This window comes from Pygocentrus nattereri, chromosome 14 (assembly GCF_015220715.1).
Source record: "Pygocentrus nattereri isolate fPygNat1 chromosome 14, fPygNat1.pri, whole genome shotgun sequence".
Taxonomy (NCBI): Eukaryota; Metazoa; Chordata; class Actinopteri; order Characiformes; family Serrasalmidae; genus Pygocentrus; species Pygocentrus nattereri.
Window position 1 is genome coordinate 37,229,925 of NC_051224.1, and position 16,485 is coordinate 37,246,409.

General features: G+C 39.5%; 1 protein-coding gene across 23 annotated transcripts in view; it reads left to right on the plus strand.

Annotated features, from left to right (window-relative positions):
- Positions 1–532: 532 nt before the first annotated feature.
- The window catches only part of cacna1aa (calcium channel, voltage-dependent, P/Q type, alpha 1A subunit, a), a 136,048-nt gene continuing 120,095 nt past the window's right edge, over positions 533–16,485 (plus strand). For all 23 annotated transcript variants that reach the window (XM_037544727.1, XM_037544743.1, XM_037544747.1 and 20 more), the window contains exon 1: positions 533–994. In XM_037544727.1, the coding sequence (XP_037400624.1) occupies positions 663–994 (332 nt within the window). In that variant the 5' untranslated portion in view covers positions 533–662. The remainder of the gene's footprint in view (positions 995–16,485) is intronic.

The window sequence follows — 16,485 nt, forward strand, 5'->3', positions numbered from 1 at the left end:
AATAAATAAATAAATCGATTTTTTTTCCCCTTTCATTTTTTTTTCTTGGATTGAAGAAAAAGAACACGGAGCGCGCGCGAAGATAAAAATGTTTAGTTGAGAAAAAAAAGCTGAAGGATTGATTTTCTCTTTTTTTGTGATTGATTTTTGGTCCTCATCGTAAAAAAGATGGTGTGAAAGGAAACGTGTAGCCTGTGGATGGTCAGAGATTGATTTGCTTTAGGGAGAAAAGAGAGAGAGAGAGAGAGAAAGAGAGAGAGAGAGAGAGACTGTGGAGGAGCGTTAAGATGGAGCTGGAAACGTGAAGAAGGAGAAGGACCTGCTGTAGGATGAATGGTGGGAATCATGCTGGGACACGATGCGCTGAGGTGAGGACGAGTGACTGGGCGTGTTGTTAGCGCGAGCCAAGGGACACGAGAGTCACGCGCTGTTCTTTTTTGGACATATTTTGTGTGTGTGTGTGTGTTTTAACGTTATGGAGACGTGAACGCGCCCCCTCCCCTTCCCCCCCCCCCCTCCATCAATAACGGGAATGTGATGTGGTTGTGGTGGCGCGGCGGAGCCTCTTTCTTCTTCTTCTTCTCCTCCTCCTTCTCCTCCTCCTCCTTCTTCTTCTTTTTATTCTTCTTCTTGGCCTCTCCTCCTCTCGTGCGCTGCTCGGAATGGCGCGCTTCACGGACGAGATGCCGTCCCGCTACGGCGGCGCCGGGGGCGGCGGCGCGCATGCGCACGGCCACGCGCATGGCCACGGCCACGGGCACGCGCAAGGTGGTCCCGCGCGCGGTGGCGTCGGCGGAAGTGGCCCTGGAAGGCAAGGAGGCCCCCCTGGAGCCCACCGGGTCTACAAGCAGTCCATGGCCCAGCGCGCCCGGACCATGGCCCTGTACAACCCCATCCCGGTCCGGCAGAACTGCTTCACCGTCAACCGCTCGCTGTTCATCTTCAGCGAGGACAACTTCGTGAGGAAGTACGCCAAAAAGATCACCGAGTGGCCATATCCTTTCCAATCTAGAGCCCCAAAATGACCGGCACAGAGGCTGCCGTCCACTTGGGTATGAGTTGTCTCAAATCACCTACATAGGGTTCGTCTTAATACCTAGTGAGCTCCCTTGTTCCCTTGATCCCTATGAGTAGGTAGGCAGCATTCTATCGCCAGTGCCACTCGTCACCTGCACTTGTCTAATTAGGCCTACTCATTTAACAAGGCGGTGTCACTACAGCTTTCATATTTGTGAAGATGGCTAGCCTAAGTGCTTAAAGGTCTCTTCACTTGGCGCCCATCTTTGCAACTCCGCCTGGCAGTTATTTCCAGCCATACAGGAACAGGCTCTGATCTATTTGAATGTGGACAGACCAAAGTACTTCATATTGAAGGTCAAATTACAGTTTCAAAAACTATTTGAAATCACTGCTAAAATCTGACAATAACTTCATAAATAGTTTGTAGCGTTTGGCTGAATAATGTGCAGATAAAGTGCAAGTGTTAGCAAAGGTGGTCTCTCCACTTGCGGTATAAGCAAGTTGATTGGCTGTTTTTCTTGAAGGCCGAGACTTTAACAGACGCCATGTTGAGCATTATGAGCTTTCTCACATAGCCCATATTATGAGCTTCTCATATTTCAACCAGTGAGCGCTCTCCTCCGCTGTAACATCTCTGGACTAGCTAAGTGCCTAGTTAGCGAGCTGTGGAGAAGTGCTGTGCATGCTAGAGTGACCATATTCTGGTTTTCGATAAAGAGGACAGTTGGGACAGGAGGGGTGGCATGGGGCAGACTGTAGAAAACAAACGTCAATGTGAAAAGCAAAGCCAAATTTTGGGGCAATTTACAAAAGCTGGCCGTTTTTTAGGCTGGAAAAAGAGGATGTGTCCTAAAAGGTCACTCTAAAGTATGCTTGTAATCAACCATCCAAGAGTCCAGGCTAATGTTAACCTAGCTAATGACGTTGAGCAAGCAGATTGTAACAACCTACCACAATCTAACAAAGCTGGATAAATTGTGGGCCAAACAACAGCGTGAGGCAACAGCGCTACATAGAGTGTTAATCTACTAATGCTTTCATGTAGGAAAAGCTGTGGATTAATAATGACATACTAAAAATATACTAAAACAGGTACATTAGTTGAAATGTCGTACATTCCACCATCCTCAGTTAAATCTTTCAGAAAACCTTGTTGAGGTGTTGGCTTATGAAATGATGTGCTATATGTGAAATAAGATTCCTTAGTATTTAGCTAAGGAAAGAACTGTGACACGTTTTGCGCCAGTAGGTGATTAAAAAGCTGGCGTTGTAGAGCTCAGTGGGTATTGAGATGTAGCCACTATGTGCTTCATGCTGTCCAGATGTGAGTGCTGGCTGCGGGGTATGAGTGTGATTGCTGATGGATGTGGTGCTGGGTGCGAATGAAACAGCAGCGCTGTGGGTTTACCAGTCGCAACCTACATGGCTGTAAAGGGCTGGATTTAACATTTCTTTGCAGTTTCCAGTTGTGGAAGCTAGAATTTGTGCATCTTTGAGAAACGTATGCATTTGTTATTTGAGAAACTGTATTTATGGGCTTGCATTTGACTCTTTGTGGGGATGTGTGAAAGCATGGAAATATCAAACGAACGGCGGTTCACGCCCCAGTCCATAAGCTCTATATAACGGAAACAGTCTGCACAAGCAGCTTGTTTTGATTTAATCGATTTTCTGATGTCATGGACCAACAGATCTCCATATATCTGCCTCTTCATCTTATAAGAGTTTGGCCCCGCCTATCCATGTGGAAGATATAAGGAGTGTTTCAGCCCAGACTGCTTGTTGAACGAGGCACAATACAGAGCAATCAGTCAGAACAGGGGGAATGTGCATGTAAATGTCTTAAAGGTGCCGTAACACAAAAGCTTGTTTAATTCTAGGGAGGTTCATGTAAAAATGAATTACGACTTCTTTTGTTACAAAACCCCAAAATAAATGGTATAAATGGACCTCAGGGAAAAGTAGGAAATTATACCAAATATGGAATGTGAGCCCCTTTTAATAAAATAATGAATTAATGTTGCACTCTTATCGAAAAGGGTCCTACATAGTACCAAATCCTTTTTGCTTTGTTGTGAAGACATTTTTATTGGGTTTTTTAAAGAAACATACAGATTCTCTATTCAAATGGTTCTTTGGGTTGTCATAATTCTATATATAACCACGGTCTTTGCTAAGAACCTTTGAAGAATTAATGGTGTAGGGTTTAGGTGCCTGTGTAGGCAGAGATGCATATTTCGCAACAGTTATAGGAATACAACTTGCATGTGAATATTTCTGCATGTTCGTGAGTATATATGTGCTTTACTGTATGTGCAAGTGTGCGTAGGGCTTAACAATATGACAATATTTATCATTATCATGATGAATTATGTAACAGTATATCACAACGTGCTTTTCTGAACATGTAGTGGATATCGTCAGTGCTTGAAAACACTTCTTAAATGCCTCCGTCATTATAAAGAACGTGGCACAATAGGACAAATGTCTGTATTTTTTATGTTCTTATCGGCAATTCTGATACATAAACATTTATAAAATGTAGAAGGAATGTAACATCATAAGTCTGTGCCTGGTGATGATTAACTGAGTTACTATGGTAACAAACCCCAGAAATAACAAATTTGCAGCATGTTTAAAAACCTGTTGTTCATTTATTGATTTATTTAAGGCAAATCATAGGAAAATTCCATGTGAACATAACTGAACTTTAAAATATTGAGTTAACTGGTATTCTATATTAATACTGCATTTGTCATACATTACATTACATTACATTACATTTAGTTGACGCTTTTATCCAAAGCGACTTACAAATAATGTGGTACATAGAACAAACCTACATATATACCTTAGAGGCGATTGTTCTGTAAACTGGTTGAATGCTCTAAGTGCTGTGGGCAGATACCATTAAAATCATGTCTCAGCTCTCGTTCATCAGGTGAAACAGGCTGTTTCTAAAGGCCTCAGTTGAAATTGCTTTAGAGATGAACGCGCCAGACACAGCTAAGCGACCTCAGATGGCAAAGTTTATTTACACAATTCGGTCCTTTATCATTAATTACACTTTCATGGCCAAAGTAAAAACGATTAAGCATCGACTCACACGCTGTTACTGTGTTTGCTCCCACATCTGCTTCAGTGTTTGAAATTTACCAGGCAAAAATGTAATTATTGTTATATATAGATATTTTTTTCAAAAACACATCACAGCTATATAAGGTTATTTTTCATGTAGATACGACCCTATAATATTTATTTGCAAAGAACTAAAAATGAGCTACAATGAATAATATGCATATATTTCAGCACAATTACCCAGCATTATCTAAATATTCTGCATTTCTGTATTAATAGAAATACATTGTTAAAAATTCATTTAAAATATTATTCCAATCTAAACATCAGTCTTATTTAAATCATTTTTTAAAAGAAAAAAACTATGCTGAATGATTCCAGGATTGTTGCGCGTCCATACTTATTTCACTATCTATAAAAAGCTAAGTCGTATAGTCAAAAATATTCCCTACAGGAAAAGCAGTTAGCAGTTAGCCTGCTAATTACAAGAGGGATGGGTTTGGTCACACAAACGGTGCCTGGTGTGTGTGTGTGTGTGTGTGTGTGTGTGTGTGTGTGTGCGTGTGTCTGCGCCTATGCATGTAACACATTACGCTTCGGCGCTCTGTGCTGCTGCTCTGCTTTGCCTTGCTGATGTCAGCAAGTGCAATCTGTAACTCAGGTCGAAAACGGAGAAGGAGGGAGGAGAATGGAGGAGAGGAGAGAAAAAAGGAGGGGGAGTGGGGGAGCAGGCTGCAGCCACCATTTCCTCTCTCTTTCTTTCTTCCTTTCTCTTTTTTTATATTCCATAGAGAAAGAGGGGCAGAACAATTTTTTTTTTGCATCGCTTGGTCCTTCCTGCTTTTAAAGGACAGAGGGGTTATTTAACACTGCAGGGGGAAACAGGCCGTTATATCTTAGGCATATTACTTATTTTCTTCAATCGTATATCCATTTGTATTTTTGTGCTATTTTGCGCTTTTTGATGTGGAACTGTTGTGTATAGCATCCTTTACAGTGACCACATGAGGCATCTGTGATGTGCAAACTGCTGCAGATTTCATGTGTTCCACATGTGACTATGCAATATGATCTATATAGAGAGAAAAAATAAGGGGTATCCTTATTTAGGCCGTAACATCAGGTACAAAACAAATAGCTCAGGTTCAGAAAGCTGACTGGCTGAGCCACGCTTGAAGCTGCTATAAAGTGTTTGATATATGTCCTTAGAAGCGCACACAACAGAGTTTTGTATAAATCCACTTTCATATTCAATAGTGTTTCTTGTATAGACCTTGGAAAGTAGTACTGAGAGGTGTGTGTGTGTGAAGTAAACAGCCTGAAACCATAGTAAGCCTTCTTAAACATGCTTTATGTAAGAATCTGCTTCTGTTTAAACTGAGGAGCTGACAGCTGTGTTCACGATTAAATGATGGGGGAAAAAAAACCTAAAAAATGATAAACTGACTGGAATATACAAAAATTGTCTGGCATTGTAAAGTTATTTATTACCACTCTTTCATAGCCTGAGTTAAAACAAGCATAATTACAATGAGCTAGCTAAGGATTTCTTCACAGAGCTAATAATTACTTTCTCTTGGACAACATGGTTGAAATAGTTGTCTGTCTGATTGCTTGCATTTGCTTTTGATATGGTACATTGTTTTAGCTGTGTAGTTTTGTGGGGTTTTTTTTCGAAAAGTGTTCCTGAACACTACTATTTTTTGCTGCATGCTTTATTTTTAGTAGGCCAACTGCCTACCAATTGCCTATTAGGGAGGTGCATTACAAACTAATTTGGTATTCGAGGATCCTTTAGAGCTAACTGCTGAGGAGGGGGGAAATTTTGGCTAAAACTAACAGAGCAGCACTTACCTTTTTAAGCGAGTGCACTGGTGTTGCACAAAATTTCATCAAAGAAATCACTTCATCATCACAAAAGTCCTTGCACGGAAGTCGGGCATTTTTGTAACACCGCTGGACAGTTATTTCCAGCCATACAAGAGCAGGCTTCTATTTCTTTGAATGGGGAGAGACTTAAATGCTCAAAAGCAAAACCAGGTCAAATTACTGTTTCAAAAAACGGTTTAAAAACCGTTTGTTTTTTAGAGGCCACACTGAGTACCCGCGCACATCTCTATTGCCTATAGTGCCCTCAAGCTTACAATTCAAAAAACGGTCCCCAAGAATAAACCTGCCTATTCAAATAGGAACTGTTGATTACTTGAAACAAAATTAAATGAACATTTTTGATAGCACTGCTTGAATAATTAAAGGTTAATCAGGTAATCACTTACACACAAGGCATGTAGATCTTTTGGACTATCTCTCATATCTAATTGCATGGAGTGCAGTCACCATAGACGTTGTGCCAAATGACCTCAAGCACTCTGTGATATGTGAGTCCACAGATGGAAAACAAGAGAAATAACATCATGAGCAGTGGCAATTGCACAGGGCCCCAAAGCGCCTTAATGACTTTCTTGGGCCCTTTATTTCACTACTTAAGTAGTGTCACATTTATGCCTCATAGTACACTATTAGCTCACATTAAAGACCCTACTAGGCTGAGACACAGCAATAGCAAGTAAACAAGCAACATACATTCATTTTCTTGTTCATTGAAGGCCATTTTCTATTGGGGCATGCATTATTTTTTTTTGCATTGGGGCCCATAAGACCCACCACAGATCATCAATAAATTTTAAAAAATCTGTTCAAATGTGTTGGTGAAAAAGGGTCCAGCTCCTATGCGTGGGACTTTACGCAGAACGGTGAGCAATTAACTGTGTGGTAGCAGCAGAATCTCCATTTCTGATTTCACATTCAGCTTCCCAGCCAAAAAGGATAAGGATAGATTTTATGTCTAAATATCTTTGTACTTTGCATAAAATCTGCACTATGAATTAATGCTTTGTGTGTAAGAGATTTCTTCACAAGAAATATACTTTCGTAGCATATCGCTGTTGTCGGAACAAAACCTTGTATCTCCAAAATGGTAACTACAGGAGAAGGGAAAAACGGACAGTCGTTTTAACGTAAGTCAATGGAACCAGACGTCTTTCCAAGTCATTTTGGGCTATTTATTTTGGTTCATTCTTCATGAAATTCACACACAATGTAAAGAACAACATGTCCTTTGAAATTATGCCAGAAACTGAAAAATGACAAAAATGGAGATTTCTTTCCGACAGCAACGATATGTTACATTATGTATTGCTGAGTTATATAATGCTGAGTTAGTTATACCTCCTGTTTTTAATATCACAAAAAGAAATGATGGATATGTATAGGCGATAGAAAACTGACTTCATCCTATATTGGACTCCTGTCCTTTAAGGACCAGAGAGAAATGTCTTTTAATTAAAGGAATACTTCAGCAAAAAAAAAATCATGTCCAAATTTTGCTTCTTCGCTTTAGAACTGGAGCTGCGAGTCTGAACACTCACCCAAATATCCCAAATCGTTTCTGTGAAAATACATCACCAAAACTCCTCCCAACCCACTGAAACCGCATCTAGACTTTCATTAAGGTTGCACAGACTTGTCAGTGTGGTTCTACAAATAGCCTTGTTAAAGCAAAATGCTTTTTATGGACAACAGTGAAGCTAAACTCGATCAATAGAATGAGCTGCTAATTCTGTTAATGAGTAAGACGGCTCATGTTTCCTGACATGGGGAGGTATGTGATGTATAATGGTAATGTGTGAAGACTTGCCTTGCAATGCCAGCATCAAAAATGAATCCCACTAGGTTTGCAGCATGGGCCTAACATAAGCTATGACCCCTAGACCTCAAAAGAGGCTTTATTGTAGATTTTTCTTTCATATATATTCCATATGAGGTTCACTTGTGTACCAAAAATAGTCATAATTCATTTTTATTTAATTCGTATTGGAAAAAAGGATCATTTTCCAACATCTCTGTGTCCTTTAGATTGAACAGGCTATGTTACCATGCCTTTAAGACTGGTCTTAATTCTGATTCACTGCCCTGTGTTGTGTTTTGTTCAAATAGCAGTCCAGAATGAACCATTTCTTATGACGTCAATGTTAATAGGTGGGGCTAAACTGCTATAGGCTCAATAGACAGAGGTATGTAATACACTGGTTTTTGTGACATCATAAAATGCATTAATTTATTAGTTTGCATATGGGGGTTGGGGAGTGGATGTTATGTTTTAGAAATGTTTACATACTACTTCTTTCTTTTTAAAAAAAGAGGAAACTAGTTTTCCATCATATGGGCCCTTTAAATGCAGCTTACGTAAATTTCTTGCATGAGTCCTTTGCCTGTAGCTCAGGGGAAGATGGGCTTCGTTTTTGAGCTTGGCTTATCTCAAGGTTTCTTTCCCTTGCCATCTCAGGGCATTGCTGTTCCTTTCAGCTGGTTCATTAGCAGGGATGCTGAGAATGTTTTCATCTCAAATGTACCTTTTTAGGTTTACCGAAGTGGGACCGTAATGGGGCACTGTTGGAACAGTTCAAAAATGCATAGCATGTGAAAATATTCTAAAAAATCACAGAAGCCTGTCTAGCCAGCCCATTCCTTAACACCGATACCTAATCTGATAAAGTCCATACTAAGCTGGTTAAAGGGGAACTCCACCAATATTTCAAAAGATTCGACATAATTAAATGGGTGAGATCAAGTCATTCAGAGTGGTTTGATGTGTAATACTGTAGAGAAACTTGCTGAGTCAGAATTGTTCACAGTGGTGGTGATAGTAACCAGACATCAGAAGAGTTTGATGCATCTGAAAGCTCCCTCGAAGAAAGTTATTACATGAAGTGGTTAGATACGCTGCCTGATGTTAGACACTTTGTTTTTGTGGTAAAGGTGTAGCTTAAAATGTATTTGAATCCAAAGTATTTTGCCTCACAACACCCTGTTTGCACCCCATTATTTTCAGATTTATGACTATTTTTCCATCTTAAGACATGTTCCACTGGTGGCTTTGGATAGTAAATCAAATAGCTTTGTGTTGTAGTCATGGTGACCCCTGGTTCCTATCACCACCACTGTAAAGAGTCTCTACAGTGAACCATTTCACAACAAACCGCTCTGAATGACTGTCAACTTCTCCAGGACCAATTTGTTCCGAAAATTTTGAAAAGTTGGTTGGAGCCCCCTTTTAAGGCTCGTTTATGTGGTTGAATCCAGCACCAGTCTTTGCCGCGCTGCTGCAGCCCGCGTGCACAGTCGCGCTCTGATTTAAAAATTCAAAATTTAACGGAAAACTTAACGGATCAGCCTTTAGCCCAGCGGTTGCTTAAATGTTACTGGTAAGTAGTTACAATAGTTCAGTTTATTATGCTTAGGAATGATATATTAAATATTATCTACGTATTATAATCGTTATTATTGTCAGTAGAGTTACGTTATATTCTAATTAAGTACGTTAAAGTGACTTTGACCTTACGCTAGTGGTCACCTAGCTAACGCTAACTTTAGGAAACGCACCATTAGTCTGTCAGGATAACCAACTAGCTGTTCGGCCTCTGCTCTACAGTGAGGCGGATTAAAGCTGTTAACCTAGCCAACCTGCTTTCATTCAGGTGTTGGAGGCAGAGAGCTGTAACAGTGAGAAAATATCAGAGAATGTGTGGTAGTTAACGTTAGGTTTGCTGGTCAAGTCTTCGCTTGCTAGAAGCCAATTTATTTTAACTAACGTGCGAGCTAAATTAGCGCGTTGAGTTCGCTTGTGTCAGTTGTTACAACAAGCATGAAACGTTAGCCTGCTGCCTGTTTTGGGAACGATTTCTAATTTAGCTTTCAACGTTTTCGCATGAAAGTGAGTCGTTGTTGTCATTATTTTATAGCCAGTGGATTAATATGGGCGCATATGGCAGAGTTAGGGAGTATTTTTCTTGGTTAGTGAACGTTTTTTCCAAGAGACCGAACCCCATTTAATCTCATATAACTAGCTAAACTCTAAGGCTGTGTTCAGACTGCAGGCAAATCGGTTTCTCAAATCAGATCTTTTGAGACAACTGTCCGCGCTGTTATTTATGGTGACGCGGATTTCAAACTCTAGCATTAGCACAAACCTTTGGCGTTCTTCTGGAATCCCAACACTTCTGTCACTCTGGATTTGACATCGTCGTTGTTTGACGCGTTGCAAGTGACGCAGAAGACACTGAAATCCGATTTGAGCGTCCAGAGTGAGACCCATATATAAAAATACGATTAGAATAGCGTTTTGGACGATTTGGAAAAATCGGATTTAATGTGTTTTATTTTTTTCTTTTCTTTTTTAATTATGCAGATTATCAAAAGTCAGTCTAGGTGCAATCTGGATGTGCCAAATAATCGGATTTAGGCTGGCAGTCTAGATGGCTAATGCATCTGTATCACCATTCTGAGTTCTTATTTCATCTCTGAATGAATGAATACGACAGTCAAACTGTAGACGATGTCCACCGTTTGCTACTCACTTTCCTGTAGATCATATACTGAAAGCTTTCTTTAGTTTGTCGATCAATTGTTGTGGTCATTGTATGTGTAAGTGCGCACACTTAAAAGTATGCTTCTTCAAGGGTTTTCAGTAAAGTCAGTGATCATCTTTACCACTAAAAACCTGTTTCAGAGCTGTATAGAACCGTTTTCAAAACGGTTCTGTATAGAACTATATACAAGACATTCTCCATCAATCAAATGAATAACCATTTTACTATGCAAAAAACATTTAAACCCAAAAAGGTTCTATATACTACCCATGGTTCTATGTAGATCCTTTGCCTTTACTAAAGAGCTCTTGAAGAACCATCTTTTTAAGTGTGTATAGACTGCTGGATGATTCATTTCATGCTGTTTTTGATTTGTCATATTGTTTAATACATGTAACAGAACTGAGTGGAATATTTAAACAAAATCTAAACAAAACAATGTGCAGCGTGCTCCCCAGTATATGGAGCTTCGAACAAGCGGGGATGCCACTGCATCAGAGCGATGAGGTAGGCGCCATACAGCCGTCACAGTTGCAATCGATTATACATATGTCAACATATGTAACATATTTTTTTGGTTCAGATTCATGTATCCTAACGAAAATTACAACAGAATGTTCGGGGCCTCGAGTTAATTTCCCTGTAGAAAGCCGCTTCGTATAAGCATCATCCAGCACTTTCCGTGTGGTGTGTGAAATAAAATGGCTAGAGGAAATATGACTAATCGTTTTTTGTGGTCAAGGAAGTGAGGAAGCTTTGCATCTGTAGAAAAAGATCCTCATTTAATTCTGATCTTTGTGGCGAGTTCTATTTTATACAACAGTGGCATCAGTCCATGGGTCTTAGTCAGTGGATCCCTGGAGATTGTTAGGCTTGCATGCTGAGTTAGCTTGGCTCATGTCTTCCTCTGCTTCCTCTACATGTATTCAGTCTAAATTAAACACAGCTCCATCCACGTTGTCTTGCATCATATCCATTCATAGTCCACCTCCCTGCCATGCACATGAACTGTAAACTAATACTTTTAACCTTGTATGTCCGCTGACCACTGTATGCAGCGCTTCTCAGATCAATATATGTGCACATTCAGATTTGAGCAGTAGTTTCTGGAGCATGAAAATACAAGCTTGTTTGTTTAAAAGTGATTTCAAACTTAAACTGGATCAGGACTGGTGGATAGATGGTGGAGCCAGGGTGACAAATTAAATGGACACTTTTTGCCAGATACACACATTTATGTTACTATGCTGTATTAGTGTATTACTATTACTAATAGTATAGTTATAAAAAAAAGTATAATAATCTAAGTATAGTGTAAATGAGTACAATGGACCTTAAGAGTTAAATCATTAAAATCTGGACTCCTAGATTTGACATGCACTGGCCAGCTATGCTCCTTTAATTACCTTGAATGGAGTAGTGCTGTAGTCAAGGACAGCGGATTTGTTCCATGTAAAAAAGTGCTTGTATACAGTATATACAAGTGCTTGAATAAAGTATGTTTCATAGTTGTGCTCCTCGTTTGTCTGTTTCACCAACAGTCTCTGCAGCACAGTGGCAGCAGGACTCACAGTTAAAGCTAACGCATCCAAGGAGTTACCTTCTGAGCTTGTATGTCTTGTTGAAATCTTTTGTTTGGCTGGTTGAGCTGTAGTTGAATGTCCTCTAAAGCCAGACAGTATTGTTCTTTGGTGTTTGAAGAGACCATTGTATAGTGACAAAGCTTACAGTGGTGTCTGAGGTTAGTTTCAGTCCATTATTATGGTCGAGTGAGAGTAAATGAGCTTGATATCTGACCAGTACCCGATACCAGTATTGGAATCAGTGCATCCCTAATTAATTTAGAGTTCTGCTTATTTTATCTAGTTAATATTGTAGACAGCACTGTATTTTTTTTTTTGCAAAAGCATTAGTCCAACCTGTTTCTGTGTAGCTTAAGTAACCTGCCACAATGTCTAGTGGGTGAAGCAGATCAACTTACACACACACACACACACACACACACATATACATATATATATATATATATATATATATATATATATATATATATATATATATATATATATATATTCATCTTGCAAAGCTAAAACTCTTCATAGTGGTGGATTCCCAGCATCAGAGTTGGCAACAGCTACAAATATCAATCAGGCTCAGAATTAAATTCAAATTTTTCCTTTTTCTGTAGTGGCACAGATCTCAACTGCATTTCTTGTTTAAACATTTAGATTGACATTTTATGCATTTACGTTTCTATTATTCATTGAATTTGCTGAATATTTGACCTTCAATTTTTATTTTGACAACCTCACTGACCACTGCATTAATTGCAGATTTGGAGTGTTAAGTAAATGCCAGATTGGGACTTGTGGGCTTTTGAAGAAATGGTGGTCTGTGAGGATCAGAAAGTGTTTGGTTAATCTTCCCACCAAGCCAGCAGGCATTAGAACACTGTGCAGAATAAGGTGGGCTGTTTGTTGTTAGAGAACAAAAGTAAGAAGAAAGCTGATGGGACAGAGAGAGAAAGACAGACAAGAAAGTTAGAAAAAGAGGAGAGAAGTGTGGAGTAGGAACACCAGAGGGAGACAGGAGACGACCGAGTTGTGAGTCCGTCCAGTGTTTTATTTTTTCCCGTGTACAGTCAGTGATCTACATCTATCTGCAGAATCTCAATTATTTATCCTCTTTTCTCTCTGCATCGTTCTCTCTGGCCTTTGTTTTTCCAGCAAAAAAAGGGTTTGGCTATGGCTTCTTTGGTAATTTGTCTGCATTCGGGCACCAGTGTATGTTCTACAGTTTATTGGTGCGTGGGTTATTTCTGGATATCATAATTTTAACCTCATTAATAGTTTTTGCTCTTAGATTAAATTTCCTTCCCAAAGAGGATGATAAAGATTAATAAACATAGGGCCTAAATACAGGTCTAAGTACTGTATAAATGTTGTACTCTAGCCATATGATTCCGTGTTGAATTTCTTAGCATAATTTTTCTGACTTATTTAAGCTAGCAAAACAATGGCTTTGTCACTGGCTTCTTTGGCTATTTGTCTGCATTATGGCTCCAATGATGCTCCATTTTTATTTTTTACTTTTATTTTTACTTTTTATTCTTATGTCATGGTGGTTTCTGTATTTGTCATCAACAAGTAAAATTTGCTAGGGTTTTGGTTCTTTTAATAATGAATTTATATAAATGAAAACGGCAGTGTATTGACGTCTGTCTGGTGCTGTGTATATGAGGTAATTTGATCTGTTATGCCAACGCAGCTCTTAACAATGGTATTATTGCAGAAACTCGTATCATGATCCCAATAAAGATTTATTGTGCAGCCATGTTGTTACCAGATATTATTTGGATGGTGGGCCATTCTCAGCACAGGTGTGTGTTGTGTGTGTAGTGCTGGTACATGTGTACCAGGCACAGAGGTGTTGCTGAGGTTTTCAAACATGTCAGTGTCAACAATAGGTTGAGAGTGATCCGCCACTATCCAGCCAAGAGTGGCTCTGTGGTTAGAAACTGACTATTGATGATGGGCTAAAGGAACATAGCTAGCTACAAGGTAAGGGTTTCTAAAAAAAGTGTGTGTGTGTGTGTGTGTGTGTATATATATATATATATATATATATATATATATATATATATATATAGTAGTTTATTAATAATGCCATGGCAAATATCCAAACATTTTATGGAAAGTTCATTTGTAATTGGAGATACATTCTTGTTCTTTCTCCATCCTGCTCTCCTTCTGACTCACCCCCCATTCCATTCCAGTCAGGTCTGCTGTACTCTAACACTTCCTGTAGGTCCTTTCGGCCTAAAAATAACAACAGACTGAAAGACCTCTTCTCAAAGGCATCTCCACCCTTTTTCTTTCTCCCTCCCTCCTTGGGCTCTGTTTCTTGCTATATGAAAGTACTGGGACCTGTGTGTTCTGACGCAGGCCCTTGCAAAGGGAGGGAAACTACAAGAGAAGAGAAGCTTGCATAAGAGGGCTGGAGTGGATAGCTTTACCAAGAAATGGGTATAGGCTGTTTTAGGAAGGCAGTTTTAATGACGTTAGAAACTATATTGTTTATGTATGTATGTTGTTAACATTTTGAACACTGTCTTATGCAATATTTATACCTATTACCCTAGGACCCCAAAAATCCTTACAGTTTTGAAGAGAACTTGCAGATTTGCCATGTAGATATTATGAGTTTTTGTTTTAAACATTAAATTGTCCCAATTTGTTTTTGCGTGGTAGTGTGAACAAGAAAAATCACATTGAATCTGATATTTTCAGACATTGAACTCTGATAGGCAACAATGTGGTCTGTGTCTGAACAGTCGGATTGGATGTCCAACAACTTATACGTCAGTCCAACTGTCTTTGTCATAATTTTGCATGCATTGTCAAAATATGCGTCATTATAATTATGCTTCACATCTTTTGCTTTGGAGGATAAGCAAGACAAATGCAGGCAGTGTAAACAAATTAACATAAGCATTTTGGCACTGAATCTGTGTCTCTTTGCTGGCATTCCTTTTTATGGCATGTAAACCAAAGAAACCTCAGTTTCTTTGTCTCTTTGCACAGCTTATACAATTCAGCGTATACCACAAGCAAGCATGGAAATTCAGCAATTTTTATTCTTTTCTGTAAAATTTGTTTGCTGTGGTTGTTTTAGCGTCTACTGTTTGTCCTCAGAGCTTAAAGTAAAAGCTTTGTACAGCTGATTTTGATGTCACATGAAAGTAGTCTGTTAATATTAGGGAAAGTTGTTTGTTGCATGAATGTGCCAGATGGATTAGTGTTCTTTTGTGAGCTTACACTGATGTCAGGTATAACTAACAGTAAAAAGGTAATGTGAACAACAAAACACAAAAAATGTGTTTGAGTAACTCAGATATAGGGTTGTGGATAATGTCTGTTCATGGCTCCTCCGTGAAAATGCTGATGGAATGTGTATTGGACTTAAACTAGCCGATGCCAAATCCATTAAAATATAGGACAGGGACATCCCACATGTTTAGCATAGTGTTCTAGTTCAATTAGGTGAAGGTGCCTGGTTGAACGCATATCGTTTGAGGATGAGGAAGATGTATGTACATTTTCCCAAACTGGTGACCCTGGAGAGTCTTTCTCCACTGGGAAAACTCTATGCCAGCTGTGCTCTCACGCTGTTCAGAGGTGACAAACATTAGACAGTATGGAAGACTGACACACATGCAGACAAAGTGACAGTGGAAATGTGAACTAGAGTCAAATCTGTGAATCCTTCAGTGTGCTTGTAAGGACATGGATTAGAGATGGACTGATCAGTATTTTTGGGGCCTAACAGCATGATCAGCCAGTAGCTGATAGCAATCGAGGACAGGCCTGGATGCCACAAGCTCAAAGGGGCAGTAAGCGATTCTGGAGAATGACCGTTGATAAATGAACTCAGCAGCAAAACAAATACACCCGTCCCTTCAGTACTTCTTCAGAAACTCTGCCACCAAAATTGGTGGCCATAAAACCCTTTGCAACCGTTGCATGGACAAAAACAGTTAGCAAACTGTTGCTACATTTGCTGCCGCAAAGCTAACCAGTGGGGAGTAGCTATCATAAACATTAGCAAATGGGACAAAACAATACTGACCAACTGGTTTTGTGAAACATTAAAAATAAGTTAATATAACTCACATCAAGCAGAAATAGAGCAACCTCCTCATCCCTTACCATGCCTCTCAACTCTCGATTAAGCCGAAGTCAGCTTTGTTTTGGACAGCTTCTTGTTTCCACCCTAATTGGTGCAACAGTTACATTCTGGGGCCACAGGTTAGCATAGCCATTGAAATAACTGGAGCAACTAGCAGGACAAAACAGTCATGCTTCAAGGATGGATTTTTAAAAAAGGGCTGACATATGACCACTTTTGTAGTCCTGCGTTTTATTTTCATTTTCAGTCCATACCAAAGCCATAGGTCACA